The sequence below is a fragment of the Pseudoliparis swirei genome, chromosome 1, assembly GCF_029220125.1.
Source record: "Pseudoliparis swirei isolate HS2019 ecotype Mariana Trench chromosome 1, NWPU_hadal_v1, whole genome shotgun sequence".
In the NCBI taxonomy this organism is placed as follows: domain Eukaryota; kingdom Metazoa; phylum Chordata; class Actinopteri; order Perciformes; family Liparidae; genus Pseudoliparis; species Pseudoliparis swirei.
The window spans coordinates 20,743,733-20,764,719 of NC_079388.1; the positions used below are offsets into that span (position 1 = coordinate 20,743,733).

At 45.8% G+C, this 20,987-nt stretch overlaps 1 protein-coding gene across 1 annotated transcript; it reads left to right on the forward strand.

Moving 5' to 3' along the window:
* The first annotated feature begins 1,626 nt into the window (after positions 1-1,626).
* LOC130189659 (zinc finger protein 394-like) lies at positions 1,627-14,897 on the forward strand. Its single transcript, XM_056408614.1, has 2 exons — positions 1,627-1,836; positions 13,654-14,897. The coding sequence occupies exons 1-2, from the start codon at positions 1,668-1,670 to the stop codon at positions 14,700-14,702; spliced, it is 1,218 nt and encodes a 405-aa protein (XP_056264589.1). The 5' UTR covers positions 1,627-1,667; the 3' UTR covers positions 14,703-14,897.
* Positions 14,898-20,987: the final 6,090 nt, after the last annotated feature.

Genomic DNA, 20,987 nt, shown 5'->3' on the forward strand with positions numbered 1-20,987 from the left:
TTCATTTTATTTATAAATGTTATAAATGTTATACATTTTATGAATGTTATGAATGTTATGAATTGTATTATCGTGAAGAGACCAGAGAGGCTCACAGCTCCATGTGCAGGATTCACTCTTCTGGCTCTAGTTTGGGCTCCTCACCAACACAGTGGTTCTCTACCGTCCACCGGAGACATAAAGTACGTTAACAACAACAACAACAACCTGATACATAAAGTACGTTAACAACAACAACAACAACAACAACCTGATACATAAAGTACGTTAACTCTGCTGTGTTGGAACAGTAATGTACCTTGGACAGAGTTAATGTTTGCCTCACTATGCTCAAACACACACCCACACACACACACACACACACACGTGCACACACGCACACACACATACGCACACCCACACACACACGCGTGCACACACCCACGCACACACGCACAACCACACACACACGCGCGCACACACACACGCGCACACACACGCGCACACACACATACGCACACACACTACTATGTTTAAACAAACACGCCCACACACTCACACACACACACTTCACTAGATTCAAACAAACACCCACACACACTCACACACAGAAACACTTTCACACACACTCACAGACACACACACACTCTCTCTCACACGCACACACACACACTCACACTCACACACAGAAACACTTTCACACACACTCACAGACACACACACACACTCTCTCTCACACGCACACACACACACACACTCACACTCACAGCCTGTTCCAATGTTCAGAAGTCTCCTTCGACGTAGCGGTCCTCTCTCTCGGTTCTAGAAGGTCTGGATTTTATAACTTTTTTGCTTTATGATGAATAAAATACAGAATCTTGAATCTCTGAAGTTTCCAGAGTATCTCTTCGACGTGCAGATGTTTGACCTTATTTTGGAGAATCCAGAGAGAAAAGAGGAAAAGGAAGTGAAGCGAGGCGACAAAAGAAACTGCCTGAACACTGGCGCCTCCTGGTGGTAGCCGCGGGTACTGCACCTTTAGACAAATCCAGAACAATCATGGGAATAGACACGAAGCCCTGAAGGTGAACCGTGATACGGGGGACATGTTGCTGTACACTTTCCTATAGCAGAGAGAAGGCGGATCATTGGAAACTTCGGGAAGGAAAAAGTACAGTTAAATATAACAGATATTCTGCTAAATATCTCAGGAGGAGTTCGTGCTGTAAATTACTATTTCAGTAACTTAGGATGTCTGGTATTATTGAGCGAATATGAGCCCTGTTTAGTTTTTTCCATTTTAATTAATTTAATTTGATAAATGTATTTAAAAATTTTAATTAACGTATTTCATTTAATTGTGTTATGTATTCATTTATTTTGTTCTGTTTATTATTTTATTTTAAAAACTTTTTTTATTTGTTTTGTTTTTATTAAAAAAATATTTATTTTATTTATTTTATTTATTTTATTTATTTTATTTATTTCATTCATTTTATTTATTTTATTTTATTTATTTCATATATTTTATTTATTCCACCCTCCATGCCAGTTGGTGGCGGTGATGCACCATTAAACCCTCGAATAAGAAGAGGAAGAAGAAGCTGAAGCCGAACCGCGTCACACCGGAACCGGAAGTTGCTCGTGGTCGCCCCTCGCCGTCCCTCCGCGCGTGTCGCCGTGTGAACATGTCCAAAGGCCCGGCCCTCAGGGCGCTGGTGAGCCGCACGCTGGCCGCCGCCGCGGAGGAGATCTTCGGGCTGTTCGAGCGAACCATCGCCGAGTACGAGGCCGAGCGACGGGAGCTGCTGGACGGCGTCGTCTTCAAGCGGCGACGGCGGAGCAGCGCGAGGGCAGGTCGGTTCTGTGTGACGTCACCGCGCGTGGTTTACCCCGGGGCAACGTGGTTAACGCGCGCGCGCTCTGGTTGATAGATGTACTCACGGGTTTCTATTGTATTTACTATGTATGACGACTGGACTCTGTAAAGCCACTTCCGGTATCTAGAGAAGCGCTATATAAGATGAATGATTATTATTATTACTAGAAATACTAGTTGTGTCATCACGATCATGTTCTTTAAAAGTAGAAACGTGTCATTAAATAATAATGAACTTATCAATCAACATGTAAAGTTAATTATTTTGTACATTATTATCACATTTCTATATTAATCTGACCTGCATGTAAAATATCTCTTATTTATTAGTAAACATGTTAATAATACATGTAATTCATCTAGTGCTTTAAAAGGTCCTCAAAGGCTTTTTAAATGGTTTCAAACATGAATAATAGAAGAAATAACAAAGTGCACAATAGAGATGATGCAACAATTTAATAAACTATACAAAAACACATTCTTAAAGGTTAAAAGCAAATTTTAAAAAAAATAGTTAAAATCATAATCTGAACCTTCTATTGTCGTTGTTTGTGTCTGCAGTGTAACTGGTGGTGGTGGAGGTGTAGAGGATGGTGGAGGTGTAGAGGTGTAGAGGATGAGCTCGATGGTAGAGGTGTAGAGGATGGTGGAGGTGTAGCGGATGAGTCGGTTCTCTCTTTTAAACATCTCTCTCCAGAATAGAGGGGGGAGGGGTTGGGACGGGTGGTGCAGAGGCTTGGGCCCCCGGTGGGCTGGTTGATGGAGCTCTGGGGGAACTCATTCAGCTGGTCTGCCAGGTGGAGGTCGTTCATGGAGTGGGGGGTTTGAGCTTGTAGGTGGTCTGTGTGAGACCCCCAGACAGAAGCAGAGTCCCTTGCTGAGTTGCAGTTTCTCTGAGTTTGTACAAAGACCTCATCCCCACTCAAGGCCTGATCCGTGTGCAGCCCTATCGGTCCGACTTCTGCTGTGGACCTGGGTTTGTGGACCTGGGTTTGTGGACTTGGGTTTGTGGACCTGGGTTTGTGGACCTGGGTTTGTGGACCTGGGTTTGTGGACCTGGGTTTGTAGACCTGGGTTTGTAGACCTGGGTTTGTATACCTGGGTTTGTGGACTTGGGTTTGTGGACTTGGGTTTGTGGACCTGGGTTTGTAGACCTGGGTTTGTGGACCTGGGTTTGTGGACCTGGGTTTGTGGACCTGGGTTGTGGACCTGGGTTTGTGGACCAGCGCTTGTCATTGTTGTAACTCGCCCTGGTGCATGATGGGACACAGCTGTCCTCACAGCTGTTGTTTGAGGTCACAGCCTCTGTGAACTCGTCCAGACGGTTGAAGTCTTCCCCGTCTGGACAGTCCAAACACGCCGACGGTCCTCCAGAGCTTCACTGGTCCACTTCTTGGATTTCCTCGCCACAGGTCTGCACAGCTTGGAGGTGGCCCCGGACGGTGTGGCGGGCCCCAGAGGTTCAGACGGTTCTCTCTGGATGAACTTGTCTGTATCTAGGAAGTTCATGGCTGAAGTTTCCTTGTTGAAGTCCCCGAGGACCAAGGAGTCCGGCTCGGTCCGCTCCTCACATGGTATCTGAATGAAGAGAACTCCCGGGGGGAGGAGAAGGGTTCACCGTTGGTAATGAAGGGTTCCAGATCAGGAGGCTGGGGGGGTCGCCGTCACGACGTTGCACCGCCTCCTGTTGGCGTGGAAACGGATTCCTTTCCATTCCGACTCTTCTTCTGATTTGGGAGTCGTGCCGTTCTGGGGACACAATGCAGATCGAGCTCTTATAAACTTCCATGCAGGTAGGTGTCATGTGTCTGCTAGACCCTGGTTTTATAGGAGGGGGAGAATATTTTAATTCATCATCCTCACGACATGAAGCGATTGCCTGAAATGCAATAAACACAGTAAATAATTGTATTTATGAACGGTTTGCCGAAACTCCCAGTATGGAATCTCGGAACTAGAGCTGCACCGATCAGGTTTTTTTTGCAGATCACCGATCACTAAAATCGGTATCTGCCGATCACCGATAATACCGATCACGGTGTCGATTGAAGCATTCTATTTATTGTGTAGCATTATTGCCTAGGACTATGAGGAAATACATATATAAAGCAACTCAAACATTCAAGAAATTACAGATTTCTTTAAACATTTAGGACTTTTACTTTGAAAAATGTCCTAATTGATACATTAAAATTGTTTGATTGCTATTGTAGGGGATTTCAGATATATATGGAACACATCTGCATTATTCATTTCCTGGAACTCTTGGGGAAATCTATTTACAGGACTTTTTTTAACATACAAAAGTCTGACTTATTTTTTATAAACTCTTCCTTGTTACAGTAAAAATGTTTCAATGTTAGCATTGCTATTGCTACATGTCTGATGATGATCAGTTGGATTTTCCCAGCTGCTCCTGAACGCATCATCTCACTCTTCCGGTAAGCTTTGGTTGCCAGCTCAACAGCGAGCATGACTTCTTCTTCTCTCCTCCCGCCTCCTCTTGCTCAGTGTGTCTCATGTATAGTTATCCCCTGCCTCCTTAATGATAACGATACATGCAACAAGTGTAGTTTATTTGCTAGGTTGGAGGCAGGTCTGCGGGTTAGATGCACGGCCCGCGCTATCGAAGCTCAGACAGCTATGCTAGTTAGCCCGCCTCTCCCGTAGTCGGCGCTGGAGCTACAGTCAGCTGTTAGCTGTGCCCCGCGGTAACCGTGCAGCCGGATGGTTGGGTAACTGTTCGCAGGAGTAGTAAGTCTACACAGAAGCCCGCTGTGCACCAACCACTTCACGTTTGAACCAGTTTTCCTGCTCAGCGACACACCGCTGAGGAACACACCCTGGTTATCGGAGCTCTATAGTCAGGAACGTGAAAATAGCGGCCGCTGACCAGAGTCGTAGGCCTCCGGGGCCAGAGCGGGCGACGGAGTCTTGTTTGAAGCTGCTGGCTAAGGATAAGCGGAGATACAGTCAGATTGTAATACACGCCGGTGGTAATGACGCCGAGCCCGCCGGAACTCACTAAAATTAATGTGGAATCGGTGTGTGCTTATGCCAAGACGTTGTCGGACACCGTAATTTTCTCTGGCCCTCTCCCAAATTTGCAGACAGACGAATTGTATAGCCGAATGTCGCTTTTCAACCGCTGGCTGTCGAGGTGGTGCCCAGCGAATAATGTGGGCTACGAGACAACTGGAAGACTTTCTGGGAAAACCTGATCTGATGAGGAGAGACGGCATTCATCCCACGTTGGACGGAGCGCCTCATTTCTCGAATATGACCAAGTTGATCACCGGACTTAATCTACGCGAATCCAGGGTTCAGATCAGGAACCGAGCAGAGTTGTAGTTTAACACCCTTCTCTGCTCTTCCATTCGAGCAGTTACCCACCCTTGACTTTAGAGTAGAGACTGTGTCTGTCCCACGGCCACTTCAATTAAATAAATCAAAAGTAAGCAGAAGAGGAGTCGTACACAATAACCTTATACAAGTTAACACAATTATTTCAGCAGTGCAACAAAATAGGTCTATTAAATGTGGTCTCCTAAATATTCGATCTCTGTCATCTAAAGCTGTGTTACTGAATGATTTAATATCAGATAATCACATTGATTTATGTTGCCTAACTGAAACCTGGCTGAGCCATGAAGAATATGTCTGCCTGAATGAATCGACTCCAAGTCATATTAATACTCACATTCCTCGAGGCACCGGTCGAGGAGGTGGAGTAGCAGCCATCTTTGAATCGAGCCTATTAATTAATCCTCAACCAAAATTACACTACACCTCATTTGAAAGCCTTGTTCTTAGTCTTTCACATCCAACCTGGAAAACACTACAGCCAATTCGATTTGTGATTCTGTACCGCCCACCAGGTCCATATTCAGAGTTTATATCTGAATTCTCAGAATTTATATCAAGTTTGGTTCTTAAAACCGATAAAGTTATTATTGTTGGAGATTTTAATATCCATGTGGATGTTGATAATGATTGCCTTAGTGCTGCATTCATCTCCTTGTTGGACTCGATTGGCTTCTGTCAGAGAGTACAGAAACCCACTCACAGCTTTGGCCACACGCTTGATCTTGTTCTTACTTATGGCGTTGACATTGAGCATTTGAACGCCTTCCCACAGAATCCTCTTCTGTCAGACCACAACCTCATAACTTTTGAATTTATACTACCGGAGTGTACTCCGTTAGTCAAAAGTTTCTACACTAGATGTCTAACTGATAGTGCTGTAGCTAAATTTAAAGAAGCGATTCCTTCTGTATTTGATTCGATACCACGCCTCAATATAACAGAGGACTCCTGGTCTAACTTTAGTCCGTCCCAGATTGATCATCTTGTTGACAGTGCCATAGGCTCTCTGAGAATGACACTGGACTCGAGCAGCCCTCTGAAGAAGAAGACAGTGAGGAAGAGGAGGTTTGCTCCTGGTATAACTCTCAGACCCGCAAACTGAAGCAAATGTCACGAAGCTTGAACGCATATGGCTCAACTAATCTCAAGAATCCCGCTTAGTTTGGCGAGATAGTCTTAAAACATCTAAGCAGGCCCTCCCTAATGCCAGACCAGGCTACTACTCATCAATAATAGAAAACAATAAAAACAACCCCAGGTTTCTCTTCAGCACTGTAGCCAGGCTGACAGAGAGTCACAGCTCTGTGGAGCCGAGCATTCCTATAAACCTTAGTGGTAATGACTTTATGAACTTCTTTAATGAAAAGATTTTAACTATTAGGGACAAGATTAATAATCTCTTGCCCATAACCAGTGCCAATCTGTTCTCAAGTGGAATGGCCTTGGAAACCGCCATGCCCTGGTGTATATTTGGAGGATTTTCTCCATCAACCGTGACCAATTATTTTCAACGGTTTCTACTTCAACACGCCTACCTGTCTCTTGGACCCCATCCCGACGAGGCTGCTTAAAGACGTTTTGCCTTTAATTGGCGGCTCTATTAGATATTATCAATGTGTCTCTGCTAACAGGCCACGCATCACACTCCTTCAAGGTGGCTGTTATTAAACCTCTCCTGAAGAAGCCCACTCTGGATCCAGAGGTATTGGCTAACTACAGACCGATCTCTAACCTCCCTTCCTCTCCAAGATCCTTGAGAAAGTGGTCGCAAATCAGTTGTGCGACTTTCTACATCATAATAGTTTATTTGAGAAATTTCAATCAGGATTTAGAAAACACCACAGCACCGAGACGGCACTGGTGAAAATTACAAATGACCTCTTAATGGCAGCAGATAAAGGACTCCTCTCTGTCCTGGTCTTGTTAGACCTTAGTGCTGCGTTCGACACCATTGACCATGACATCCTGTTACAGAGACTGGAGCAGTCGATTGGCATTTCAGGCACGGCACTAATTTGGTTTAAATCCTATTTATCAGATCGATCTCAGTTTGTATTTGTAAACGATGACGCCGATAACCACCAACGTTAATCACGGAGTTCCACAAGGTTCTGTGCTTGGACCAATTTTATTTACCTTATACATGCTTCCTTTGGGCAATATTATCAGGAAACACTCCATAAACTTTCATTGTTATGCAGATGACACTCAACTATATTTATCGATAAAACCAGAGGAGAGCAACCAACTCTGTAAATTCAAGCATGTCTTAAAGACATAAAACATGGATGCCCTGCAACTTTGATGTTAAACTCAGACAAAACCAAGTAATTTTAATCGGCCCTGAGCACCTCAGAGATCAATTATCTGGTGATGTGGATTCTGTAGACGGCATTGCCCTGGCATCCAACACCACTGTAAAGAATCTTGGCGTTATCTTTGATCGACTTGTCCTTTAACTCCCACGTAGCAAATCTCAAGGACTGCATTCTTTCATCTACGTAATATTTCAAAAATCAGGCACATCTTGTCTCAAAAGATGCAGAAAAATTGGTTCACGCTGTCACATTTCGAGACTGGATTACTGCAACTCCTTATTAGCAGGCTGCTCTAATAAATCTCTTAGGTCCCTCCAGTTGATCCAGAATGCTACAGCTCGTGTTCTCACTAAAACCAAGAAAAGAGATCACATCACTCCTGCACTAGCTGCTCTGCACTGGCTCCCAGTAAAATCAAGAATCACTTTAAAATTCTTCTCTTAACCTACAAAGCCTTGATTGGTGATGCTCCATCATATCTTAAGGAGCTTGTCGTACCATATTGCCCCACTAGAGAGCTACGCTCACTAAATGCGGGACTACTTGTAGTTCCTAGAGTCTTAAAAGTAGAATGGGAGCCAGAGCCTTTAGTTATCAAGCTCCTCTTTATGGAACCAGCTTCCATTTCAGTCCGGGAGGCAGACACAGTCACCTCGCTTAAGAGTAGACTTAAGACCTTCCTCTTTGACAGAGCTTATAGTTAGGGCTGAATCAGGTTTGCCCTGGTCCAGCCCCTTGATATGCTGCTATAGGCTTATAGCTGCCGGGGACGTTTAGGATGCACTGAGTACCCATCTCCTCTTTTTCTCTCCTTAAGGATGAATTTTCATCTCTCAATCACACGCTACTAACTCTGCTTTCTCCCGGAAGTCCTTTTTGACTTTACGTCTCATGGGGTCATCGGACCCTATGAGACGGCATAGATCCCATCTGCCTGATGGATCGCCTGGGTCGTGGAATTCCTGCTCATGACTACGCCACTGTCCTGTTGAGACTCCGCCCACTCCTCCTCCCCACCGCCATCTGCCTGATGGATCGTGGAGGTCTCCATCGTGGAATATGCCTACTATGAACTATTCATACACTCTGTCATATTCATTGAATGTATTTTAACTCTAAATCTGTCCTTCTGTACACATTACATCTATTGCATCTGTCCATCCTGGAGAGGAATCCTCCTCTGTTGCTCTCCTCCAGGTTTCTTCCCTTTTTTTCCCCTGAAGGGTTATTTGGGAGTTATGCCTGGTCCGATGTGAGGTTTTGGGCAGGGATGTCTGTGTACAGATTGTAAAGCACTCCGAGACAAATTTGTAATTTGTGAAATTGGGCTATACAAATAAACTGAATTGAAACTGAATTGAATAATTTAAGCTAAATCTCAGAAACGATCTCTAAAGATACAAAATCAGTTCATTGTTTACTTTTATATGTTAGTGTATGATTTGTCGACATCTTATTTTGAAAAACGGATGTTGATCTTATTTTGAAAAACGGATGTTGTTTCACGTGGTTCTTTCCGCTAACTTTGCAAAACCGGATGTGCCGCTTAAATCCTTCCGCTAACTTTATCAAAACCCTCTTTGCTCCCGATCGAATGCGTTTACCGTCAACATCAGTCTCTAGGGGCAGACATGTGAGAGTCGGCTGAGTCGACCCAGAGATTCAACTCGGGGGACGGGGACACCGCTCGGTGCGTGAGGATCCCCTGGTTGACCTCTGACCTCTGCGGCCCTCGCTGGGCGCATCGTCTCCGTTGCGATTGAAACGTCTCTGATAGTTTTTCTCGCAGATGTTACGTCATCTGATTGGCCGTTTTGAGAACGCCGATCAAAACCGATAATGGGGATATCGGCCGATATAGATCGGTGAAAAAAGTGATGAAAAAAAGCTGTCTTGGAATCGAACACGCGTCTCCGGGTGTTCAGACCAACACTTATCATGGTGAGCTATGAGCCAGCTGAATTACAGGCAGCGGTAGGCGCTCACATTATTTTGGGCAGAAAAATTTGGGGCGGACTGAAGGAAGTCCAGTTGAGCCACTAGGTGGCGCTTTGAGTCTGTGAACATATCCATGCATCATATGTCTCTAAGTGAAGTGTAGAAAAAACCCCGATAACATTATTTTTGCCTTAGCCTGGAATCAAAAACAGGTCTCTGTCACTAGGCAAGCACCTATTGCTCTGTACCACTGATTAGATGTAATTGCATCAGCTGTAGGGGGTAAGATTATCGTGAAAGTGAATAAATTATGGTTATTTTACTTTTCAATAGGTGATCAATAGGTGTTCCTGGAAGAAATGTGCTTGTTTCTTCGTGTGGATGTGTTCAGGCCTTGACTGGCATCACACATGATTTTTTGGGGAAGTATTGGATGAGTTTAAGCAATAGTTTTTAACATAAAGAAATCACAGAAAGTACACAATTATTGGCAGGAAAAAAAACGTCTTTCCTACCGACGAAAAGTCAGTTTTTTTTCAGAGTGTTCATTGTTCAAGTCTTGAGATTCTATAAAACTTATTTTGAGCCGATTCTGTTGGCGTTTTGTGGGAGAAATCCTCCGAGGTGTAAAAGTGGGAAATGGTCAAATCAGCAAAAAACGCCAAAAATGGCCAACTTTGGTGAATTATTGTAGTGCCCCCTACGTTTCAAATTGCACGAAATTTGCTGTGAATGTTTCAGGCTCCATTCTGCACATATCCTGAAAGTCTTTTTTTTTTTTTTTCCAATAGTGTTGAAGTTATGAGCATTACAAAACAGGACACGCCCCTAAAATGTTCGTTGGGCCATAGATCCTTACCACAATGATATATTTGAAAGAAGATGATAGGTCTTAGATGATATAGCTTCCATAATCATTATCTCCAATAGGTTTGGTATGAATTGGACCCCGCATGTCGGAGCAAACGCCTCTGATGTGTTTTTCACAAAATAAAATATGGTGGAAAATTTAAGTAGGCGGAGCTTAGGGTCCTGAGAGGCTTTTTTGTAGAGCAGGTCCAAGTGGACTTGGGAAGAAAAAAACTAGTCATTTGAACATACTGGGTGAGGGGCGTCGCCGGTCAAACTTCCAGGTGGCGCTAGAGAGCAATTTTTGAAAGCCGAATTTCGAGGTCTGTGTCATCCGTCTATTTTCACCAAGCCTGACAAGCTTGCCAAATTTGGTGAGTTTTGGGATATGATACATACCCCTAATATGCCCCCAATGTTCAAAAATAAAAATCAGAAGAATAATTCCCCTAACCATAACAATAGGGTCCTCTCGGACAGACTTCGTTTGTCGCTCGGACCCTAATAAGGTGCTTTGCAGGTTCATATCCATAAACACAAATAGCCAGATAATTCTGGTAAAACAGCATCCACCAGATAAACAAAAAATGGGCCGACTCATGATATTATCACAAACAAGCCAAAAAATAAGGTGCCTATAGCAGGTTCATGTCCATATTTTTTAAAGGTAAAAACTAATTCAATTCAGTTTATTTGTATAGCCCAATTTCACAAATTACAAATTTGTCTCGGAGTGCTTTACAATCTGTACACATAGACATCCCTGCCCCAAAACCTAAAACTCCAGACAAACCAAAAGGGAGCCTGCTGAACCATAAAACAGATTTGTATTCTGTGCATTTTCAGTTTGATAGCATCATATGCCTGTCAGGGTATTTTACAACTACACAACTACCTTAATTATCAGACCTATGTGGTTTTGAGCCTGTTTGACTCAGTGAGAAAAATTGCATTGCCTTGATTTGGCAACGTGCCCTTGTTTTGATTGCATTCATGTGAGAAAAGCTAGACTCACATGTGTATGTGGATCCAAACATTGTTAGTATTAGCAGCGCCACTTTCCTGATTGTTGGGTACTGGTATTGGCTAACATGGTTACACCAAAAATTCACTGCACCCTCAGACAGCAAGTGCTGCTTTAAAGCAAATGAGGACTGGACATCAACCATTTCCATCTGAAGAAGGCTCTCATCAATGCAAGACATTACCTCTTTTGCTTTTACACAGAAGTCTGCCTCAGGTTTGATGGTGAATGGGTCACGAGCAAACTGCAGTACCTCAATAGGAATACTGAAGCCTTGGAATCTCTCAGTGAAGTTATCAGTCAGATTTCTCATAAAGTTTGTCATGACTGGCGTTACGTGTGCCCCAGGTGCTGCACTCATGAATGCACAGAGTTGTGAGAAGTGCAACAACCTTCCTGACATTAGGTCTGACGTGAAAATCGTTAACTTTGTTTTGAAGGCGCACAGCCTCTCAATCAAATCAGCGATAGACTTTTCCCGCCCCTGAACTTCCAGATTAAAAGTGTTCAAGTGTCCAAAAATGTCACAAAGAAAGTGGACTTCTGACATAAACTGTTCATCCAACATGCGCTCCAAGAAGTGTGCTGCCCGTTTGTGTTTACACGTGCGAAGAAAAGACAAAATCTCCTGCCGGAGTTCACAGAAACGTTCCAAAACCTTTCCTTTGCTGAGCCACCTGACATCACTATGAACCAGCAAGTCAGTGTGCTCTGCAGATGCGTCAGCAAGCAACATACGGAAGAGGCGATGTTGAAGGCTGGAGGTTGAGCGGATGAAATTCACAATGTTCATAACAGTGTCCATGTTGTTCTTCAGATCGCCGCTGAGCTTTGCGCACAGTACAGCCTGATGAATGATGCAGTGTAAAAACTGCATACGGCTGCCAACCTGGCCACCAGCCCTTTCACTCTACCGGTCATAGCAGGAGCTCCATCCGGAACCAACAAGCAGACTTTTTGTAAATCCAGTTCATGCTCATTAAAAAACGTGACAATCTTTTGAAAAATCACTTCACCTGTAGTGTGTCCCTCCAGCGGAACGAGCCCCAGTAGTTCCTCCTGAACGCGCACTCCATCATAAAACCTCACATATATGCACAGCTGGGCCATGTCGGTACAGTCAGTCGATAGACATAAACTCTGCTTTTCGAAGGTTTTCCAAAAGCTTCCCTTCGACATCCGTTGCCAGTAGCTCCAGTCTGCATAGAGTTGATGTGTCCGAGAGAGGCACTTTTTTAATGGACGAAGTGACGCTTGCCTTCACTTTTTCGTCAACAATCATTTCATCAATAACTGCAAGCATGCAGTCTTTAACAGTCTCCGACTCGGTAAAGGGCCTCTTCTGTCTGGCTAGTGTCCAGGCTACGCGTAGAGATGCTATCATGGCTCTCTCTTGTTCCGTGCAAAAGCGACTAAGGGTACACTGCCCTCGTTGAAAACATGCTAACAGTCCGTTTACTTTCCTCCTCCGTTCATCAGAGCCCTCGGGAAAACTGTTCGAAAATGAGCCATGATTCGACTTGTAGTGCCTCTTCACATTATCTTCTTTCATCACAGCAATGGATTCGCTGCACAATAAACACATTGGTGTGTTGCTCATTACGGCTGGCAAAGTAAATAAATACTTTTCAGTCCATTCACTTTGGAATTGGCGGTTTTCAGTCAACTTTCCGACGCTTCGGCTTTGAGAGAGACATTTTGCAGCTTAATGGTAGCGTCAGCTAGCGCAGGTGTTTCAGTGGTCAGCCAGACCAGAGCGCAAGTGAGGAGTGGGTTACGGCAACCAACACGGGTGCGTAACATAAATATGTAACCTACAGGTTTGGTTGAGGCAACAGTGAAACTCAATGGCTCTGGGTTAGATGTCTCAATGTATAAAAGAGGCGTGTCCGTCAGTTTTATTTTTTCTTACCAAGCTATACTGATTTGCAGGCAGTCTTGCGGGCCAGAGTTAAACTCAAACGGGCCGTATCCGGCCCGCGGGCCGCTAGTTGAATAGGCCTGGTGTAGATGCTGCGTTAGAGCTGGAGAGTGTTTCTTCATAGAGAGAAGATTAAAGAACGACACTGAAGGCGTTGCTCAGTGGGGGATGTGTTGAGCAAGAGTTTGATTGACAGATGGGAACTCCAATCACCTGCCGGGGAATTGCCTGCTCTTTACCAAACGGTTCCCAATGGCGGCTTCGGGGTTTTCTAAAACACATTTTATACAAAAGTGCCACCTTAACGGTATCTGTGGTTTTAAATGTAAACATGAAATTACAGTTCAAGACCAAGTATGCTTCCCCTTCTTCTCCACAGACGTCCAGCAGATGTTGGTGGTTGAAGAAGCGGTTCCCCCCGAGCGGCAGCAGTGGATCTCCGCTCTGGACCAGGAGTCTCCAGAACCCCCACAGATAAAGGAGGAGCCAGTGGAGCTCTGGACCCTTCAGGGAGGAGAACAGCGCCCCGCGCTGGAGGAAGCTGGTTTCAACTTACCGTTTATTTCCGTCACTGTGAAGGTTGAAGATGACGTTGAACTGGTATCTCAGTCCTCCCAGTTTCCTGAGATCCAAACTGAGGCGAGCAGAGAGGCGGAGCTTCTGAAAACCGAAGCAGGGAAGGATATCTGTGGCGCATCGGCCAGTAACTTTGATCCAGATACTCATTTTCAGAAAGCTACGCGCATCGAGACTTCTTTCTCTGAATCCGAGACCGACGGAGAGTCTTCATCCTCCTCTGAGTCCGAATCCGACGGAGAGACTTCATCTTCCGCTTCCTCCTCTGAATCAGAGACCGATGCCGGGACGCCATTCTGTGAATCTCAGAGCGGTGTCATTGGTAGTGATTGGCAGGAGACTGCGCAGCCTCAGTCGGGTTCGAACTGCGACCTACCTGTAGGCGATGCTGGCTGCGTGAAAGGAGCGACGAGGTTCGGTGGGAAATGTTTCAGCTGCCCAGTTTGTCAAAGAAATTTCAGTTCCAATGCACATTTGGTCAGACACATGAGAATCCACACTGGGGAGAAACCATTTAGCTGTTCAGTTTGTGGGAGGAAGTTTGCACTTGACCATCATATGAGGCGACACCTGAGTGTCCACACGGGGGAGGGGCCCTTCAGTTGCGCCTTCTGCAGCAGAGGATTCTCCCATCAGAGCAATCTGCAACAACACGTGATGATCCACACAGGGGAGAGACCCTTCAGTTGTTCTGTCTGCGGGAGAGGGTTCACCCAACAGGGCAGTATGACGCGACACATGGCCGTCCACACGGGGGAGAAACCGTTCTGCTGTTCTCTCTGCGGGAGAGGGTTCACCCAACACTGTAGTCTGAAACGACACTCCGCCACCCACAGGTGGGATCCCATTTAGTTGTTCATTTTGCGCAAATATTGCATTTTTCTTTCTTTAAGACAAGACCATGTGGGAAAAACTTTGATATAGAATAGAATATACACTTTTATTAATCCCCAAGGGGAAATTAGTTCTCTGCATTTAACCCATCCTTAGTTATTAAGGAGCAGTGGGCTGCGGTGATGCGCCCGGGAAGCAACTGGGGTTCAGTGCCTTGCTCAGGACACTTGACTTGCAGCTAATGGGGAGAGCGGGGACCGAACCCACAACCCTGCGGTTGCAGGACGGCCCTCTTACCCCACTGAGCTAAAGCCGCCCCAAATACATTCATAAGAACTTTTAGTTTATTAAATTCATACTGTAAATATGTTTGATTTTCAGCATGTGTGTCGTCAGGGATGCCCTGGACATAAGTGTATGTCATTGGTTTTCTTTCAAAGATTAAAGACATTTTACCTCACAAAAACTTTGTCTCACCTTGTGAAATATAAGGCACACCTAACATTTGTTATACCTCTGCTGAATGTAATCAAATTACTCTATTTCCATATAGGCATCTTTTATGTCAGAACATTTTAATTTACTCAAACACCAATAACTAGTAAAACCAGAGGTCCTGATACTTTTATAGTGGTCTCTTAATTCTTTTCAGAGCTATGTTTCTATATATGTAGATTACAGAAAGAAAATAAACTGTCTAATTGGCCTCCGCTGGTAGCTGATTGTTAATCAGCCACCAGCAGAGACTAATCTGTGTGTTAGTCTATTTCCATATATGCATCTTTTTTATGTCAGAGTAAGATCCATCTCAACTCTATGTTGTCAGTAGTTGATAGAATAAAACATTTTAATTTACTCAAACACATACCAATAACTGGTAAAACCAGAGATCCTGATACTTTTATAGTGGTCTCTTAATTTTTTCATAGCTGTTTCTGTATATGTAGATTTAATAGGAAAAATAAATGGTGTCTAATTGGCCTCAGCTGGTGGCTGATTGTTTATCAGCCACCTGCTGAGGCGAGAGTGGAGAGTAGAGGCACAGTCTGCAGTTATAATCAATTATATTACCAGATATCTTTGTATGTTCATCCTTTGGTGCTTGAGGAGAGAAACCTGCCTGTGACAGCCATACACCTGTTTTAAAAAGCACACCTGGAGAACATCGAACAGCACCCAGACCTGCCGACCGGGCAAGTTAATGTGCTATGGCAGATGCTGGGGGGATGGCAGTCGTGCAGCGGGACCAGGCGGAGGAGAACCGGCAGATTCTGGGGACGCTCCTGGTCCAGGGAGGCTGCAGACTCACGCCCTGGAGCGGCTTGCCACCCGGACAGCTGCGACTCCACCGAATCCTTCCCCCTTGGCGGGGTGGCGCTGCATAACACGACGGCAATGAACAACGTGCAGTCGGGTTTTTTTAGACAATCAAGGCGGTGGCAGAGGCCGGCGGCGGAGTGGGCGGTTAGCCTCCTGCCCCTGCTCACCGGGGAGGCCCCGGGTCTTTCCCCGGCAGCCCGCCACAGGTACGCGGACGTGCACAAGGCGGTTATGGATCTGCTGGGTTTGACCCCGGAGGATCACCGGCAGAGGTTTCGCGAGGCCACACTGGGGCCCGACGACCGACCTTTCACGTACACGCAGCGGCTGAGGGACGCCGAGACGAGGTGGCTGCAGCCCGCGAGCACAGGAGGGTCGCAGGCGGGGGCCGAGGGGGTGATCCTGGAGCCGTTCCGACCCGACCAACACCATCCCCACAGGGGAGATTCCTGGTGCGCACCACACCGGCCCCACGGTCGGCAGCCTTCCCTCGGTACCCCAAGCCTTCGACCTCAGCAAATGCCGGCACCCTTCCCAACCCACAGGGGTCCCTCAAACGTCAGGGCAGGAGCGTTGGGAGTGTCAGCTGATGGAGGTGGGCCAGGTGATCCAGGTCGCCGGCTCTCCAACACCCTCCCCCGGTCCCGGGAGACATACAACTTTCCGGTAGGAATCCAACACCAAGTTGCCGGTGCCGAAGAGCCGCCGGGAAATGATTTTCCAGTGGGGAACCACTCCTTCACACTTCTCTCTCCCTTTTAGTCTGCAGACTGATGCGTCGAGCAGAGGGCTGGGCCGCCCGCCCCGTGCTGTACATCAGCTGTCGGAGAGGGAGGGCGGGTTCAGCCCGGTGGAGAAGGAGTGCCTCTCTCCGACCTCCTGGGCCCTCGGCCCCTCTGGCGGACCACGCCCCGCTGCAGTGGCTCCACCGCATGAAGGACACCACGCCCGGAGCCCCCGGTGGGATCTGGCTTTACAGCTTTTTAATTTCAAGGTGATCCATAGGCCGGGGAAGCAGATGGTTAGGCTTACTTCCTCTCCATCTCTCATATGGGGGGGGGGGGAGGGGGGGGAGGGGAGGGGAGGGGAGGAGAGGGGAGGGAGAGATGTTGTTGCCCTGGCCTGAGTCGGGCAGTAGGGTGTGTTTAGGCTCAGCTGCAGGTGTGTGTGTGTGTGTGTGTGTGTGTGTGTGTGTGTGTGTGTGTGTGTGTGTGTGTGTGTGTGTGTGTGTGTGTGTGTGTGTGTGTGTGTGAAGGAGCAGTAGGGACTGAGGAGCAGAGGCCTTAGTATGTTCGTCCTTTGCTGCTTGGGGGAAGAAACCTTTCTGTTGGGTTCCATCGACACGTCTGTACGACGAGCACAACGTTTCCTACAATCTGATCCAACAATGGCGTCTGAAGAGTCTGATGCTCCTTCCAACCCTCCGATGACATCACTGAGCAGCGCCAGACACGCCCATTAGAAACTCTGAAATGGTCCAATTCTAAGCTCTTTTTCGTGTTTTTTGGGGAAACTGCCAGGCGAATCATTTGATAAGTCATGGCACACATTTCCCAATCAGGCCGCACATGTTCATGTATTTTGACGCATGTGCTGGCAGCGCTGTGGGAGGAGTTACGTGACAAAGTCTCGTACGGAGGATTAATAAGAAGCCCCCAGGAGAACCACCAGTGTGCTCGCTGCACAAGGCTGTAGAGCCCTGTAACCAGCCATGCAGCACATCTAGTGAAGAGGATACCGTGGATTTGGAGGAGCGAAAAGGAGAACTTTCTGACTGTTATAAGATTGAAAGTCATCAGTTGCCGGGCAGATTTCAGTGCAACCGTTTTTTTAAGGGGTAATATTAAGCAGCCTGAAGGAGAATTTCGGAACAAAACAGAATAAAATTTTCCATACATATATATATATATATATATATATACTACTGTGTGTGTTATGATGTGACTTTCTTTGCTCCGTCCCGATGCGCGCAGACCGGCGTCGGAGCTCTGCGGACGTATTGAGCACCCCTGCATTCAAACATTGAATGGCCGAGAGTTTTTTTCAGCATGAGAAATACGGGAGTTAAGACCGAAATGCGTGAGTCTCACGCTCAATGCATGGCACTTGAGAGCCCTGAGAATGTTTAATATTAATTATTACACCATTAGACCACCATTACATTTTTCTCTCGCACACCCCCTAGAGACAGCTGCGCACCCCAGCGCCTACCCAAATCCCTGCCTTAACACAATGGGGAGGACTACATATTACATTCATGGCAGCTACTAGAATCACAACATGTGTTGCTCTGTCATTATGATCCTTGGGAATCAATAAAGTGAAGATGACAAAGTTTACAGGACAAAGGGCAGTAAAACACAGCAACACTCTTCATGTAACAGAAAGACACACGGACATTTGGAGTATTGGGTCATTTATTGAAAAGCAAAACTAAAGTACAAAAGGAAAGAAGTGGAGCGACACGAGAGAGAAGCTCCTTTTACACCGAGAGAGGAAACGCTCCTCTGTCCCAAAACGCTAGCAGGACATAAATATTCAAGAAGATTTATGAAGATGTTACGGAACAAAAAAACTGATTGATTAATACAGTGACAAGTGAACACTGAAACATAAATTATTATTTACTTTGTCCTGGCGCTAGAAAAAGGAAATATACAAGCAAACTGTGTGTGTGTGTGTGTGTGTGTGTGTATGTATGTGTGTGTGTGTTGATTTTAGCAGAAACCCCAACAGCAGAAGTATTAAAGTGCATCGATGGTGGATTTGTTTGAGATGAACTCACTTATGTGTGGAGAGATGCTTCCAGTGTTCTGAACATCTCCAACAAGAATCATCGTCGTTGTGTTTAAACAAACATTTCATCAGAGGAAATTACATTGTTCTTAATTCAAACTAAACGATCCCAATAATTTAACGTCACCGTTGTTTTCGCTTGTAATTTCTGAAATGTGTTTTCTTTGTATCAAAATCAATAATCAATAGTAAACTAGATTCCCAACTCCCGATTCAATCGATCTACGATGCGAATGATGAATAATCGAAGAATTCACAGTTCATGGAGGAGAATGTGGTGACATCACTTCTTGATCCGGAGCAAGATTGATCCATGAACCTGACAAGAAAAATAACATACAATATAAAACTAAATTATTCATCATAAATGTGTAAATAAAAAACAAAACCACATATTTACAGCATCATGTAGACCTCAAACATCCAAAATAGAGTCAAAACCATCGCAGAAGCTCCTCAAACCACAGAAACCATCACAGAAGCCCTCAAACCAGAAACCATCACAGCCTCATCAAACCACAGAAACCATCACAGAAGCTCCTCAAACCACAGAAACCATCCCAGAAGCTCCTCAAACCACAGAAACCATCACAGAAGCTCCTCAAACCACAGAAACCATCACAGAAGCTCCTCAAACCACAGAAACCATCACAGAAGCTCCTCAAACCACAGAAACCATCATCAAAAAACCATAGCTCCTCAAACCACAGAAACCATCCCAGACTCAGGCCACAATCTCAAACCACAGAAACCATCACAGAAGCTCCTCAAACCACAGAAACCATCGCAGAAGCAACTCAAACCACAGAAACCATCGCAGAAGCTCCTCAAACCACAGAAACCACCACAGAAGCTCCTCAAACCACAGAAACATCACAGAAGCTCAAAACCACAGAAACCATCACAGAAGCTCCTCAAACCACAGAAACCATCACAGAAGCTCCTCAAACCACAGAAACCATCACAGAAGCTCCTCAAACCACAGAAACCACCACAGAAGCTCCTCAAACCACAGAAACCATCCCAGAAGCTCCTCAAACCACAGAAGCTCCTCAAACCACAGAAACCATCACAGAAGCTCCTCAAACCACAGAAACCATCAGAAGCCATCAAACCACAGAAACCACCACAGAAGCTCCTCAAACCACAGAAGCCATCCCAGAAGCAACTCAGACCACAGAAGCACCTCAAACCTCAGAAACCATCACAGAAGCAACTCAAACCACAGAAACCATCAGAAGCTCAAACCACAGGAAACCATCACAGAAGTCCTCAAACCACAGAAACCATCACAGAAGCTCCTCAAACCACAGAAACCATCACAGAAGCTCCTCAAACCACAGAAACCATCACAGAAGCTCCTCAAACCACAGAAACCATCACAGAAGCTCCTCAAACCACAGAAACCATCACAGAAGCTCCTCAAACCACAGAAACCATCACAGAAGCAACTCAAACCACAGAAACCATCCCAGAAGCAACTCAAACCACAGAAACCATCACAGCTCCTCAAACCACAGAAACCATCACAGAAGCTCCTCAAGCCACAGAAACCCACGCGAGGTCATCCTGAGTCTCACAGAAACACAGAAATCCTAGAAGCAACTCAAACCACAGAAACCATCACAGAAGCTCCTCAAACCACAGAAACCATCACAGAAGCTCCTCAAACCACAGAAACCATCCCAGAAGCAACACGTGCAGGTCGCCGAGGTCATCCCTGAGTCTCTGGTTCAGCTCAGAGAGCTCGGAGCTGTTGTCAGAAGTCGGAGGGCATTTGGCTGAAATAAGAAAAGCAAAGAGGACATGTCAGTGGATGGGATCCCCTCTTCTCGTCTTTCCCTCTGATGACTTCTCTTCCTTCACTTCTCTGACATCATTTACGCCATCCTCCTGTGGGATGCAAAGCAGCTCCAACAGGGGCGTGTAGCCTCCAGACCTTCTGGGTAGTTTTTGTTGTCTCTCTGTTTCTGTTGTGTTTTCTGTCCCTCGCCTGGTCTCTCGTTTCAAACTCCTCCCTCCCTGTGTCGCCCTCCTGTGTGATTATAAGCCCCGCCCTCATTGTTCCCCTGTGTATTTAGTCCGTGTCTACTCCTTGTTCAGTGCCAGTTTTACCCCCGTGTGCCTTCCTGTGCTGTGCCCTGTTTCTGTCCACCCAAGACTCTCTGCCTGTGGATCCGGATGCCT

Excerpts from the sequence above, each read along its gene's own strand:
- LOC130189659 (XM_056408614.1), top strand. The coding sequence starts at position 1,668 with ATGTCCAAAGGCCCGGCCCTCAGGGCGCTGGTGAGCCGCACGCTGGCC. Across the intron at positions 1,837-13,653 it reads GCGGAGCAGCGCGAGGGCAG|ACGTCCAGCAGATGTTGGTG; the intron begins GTCGGTTCTGTG and ends TCTTCTCCACAG.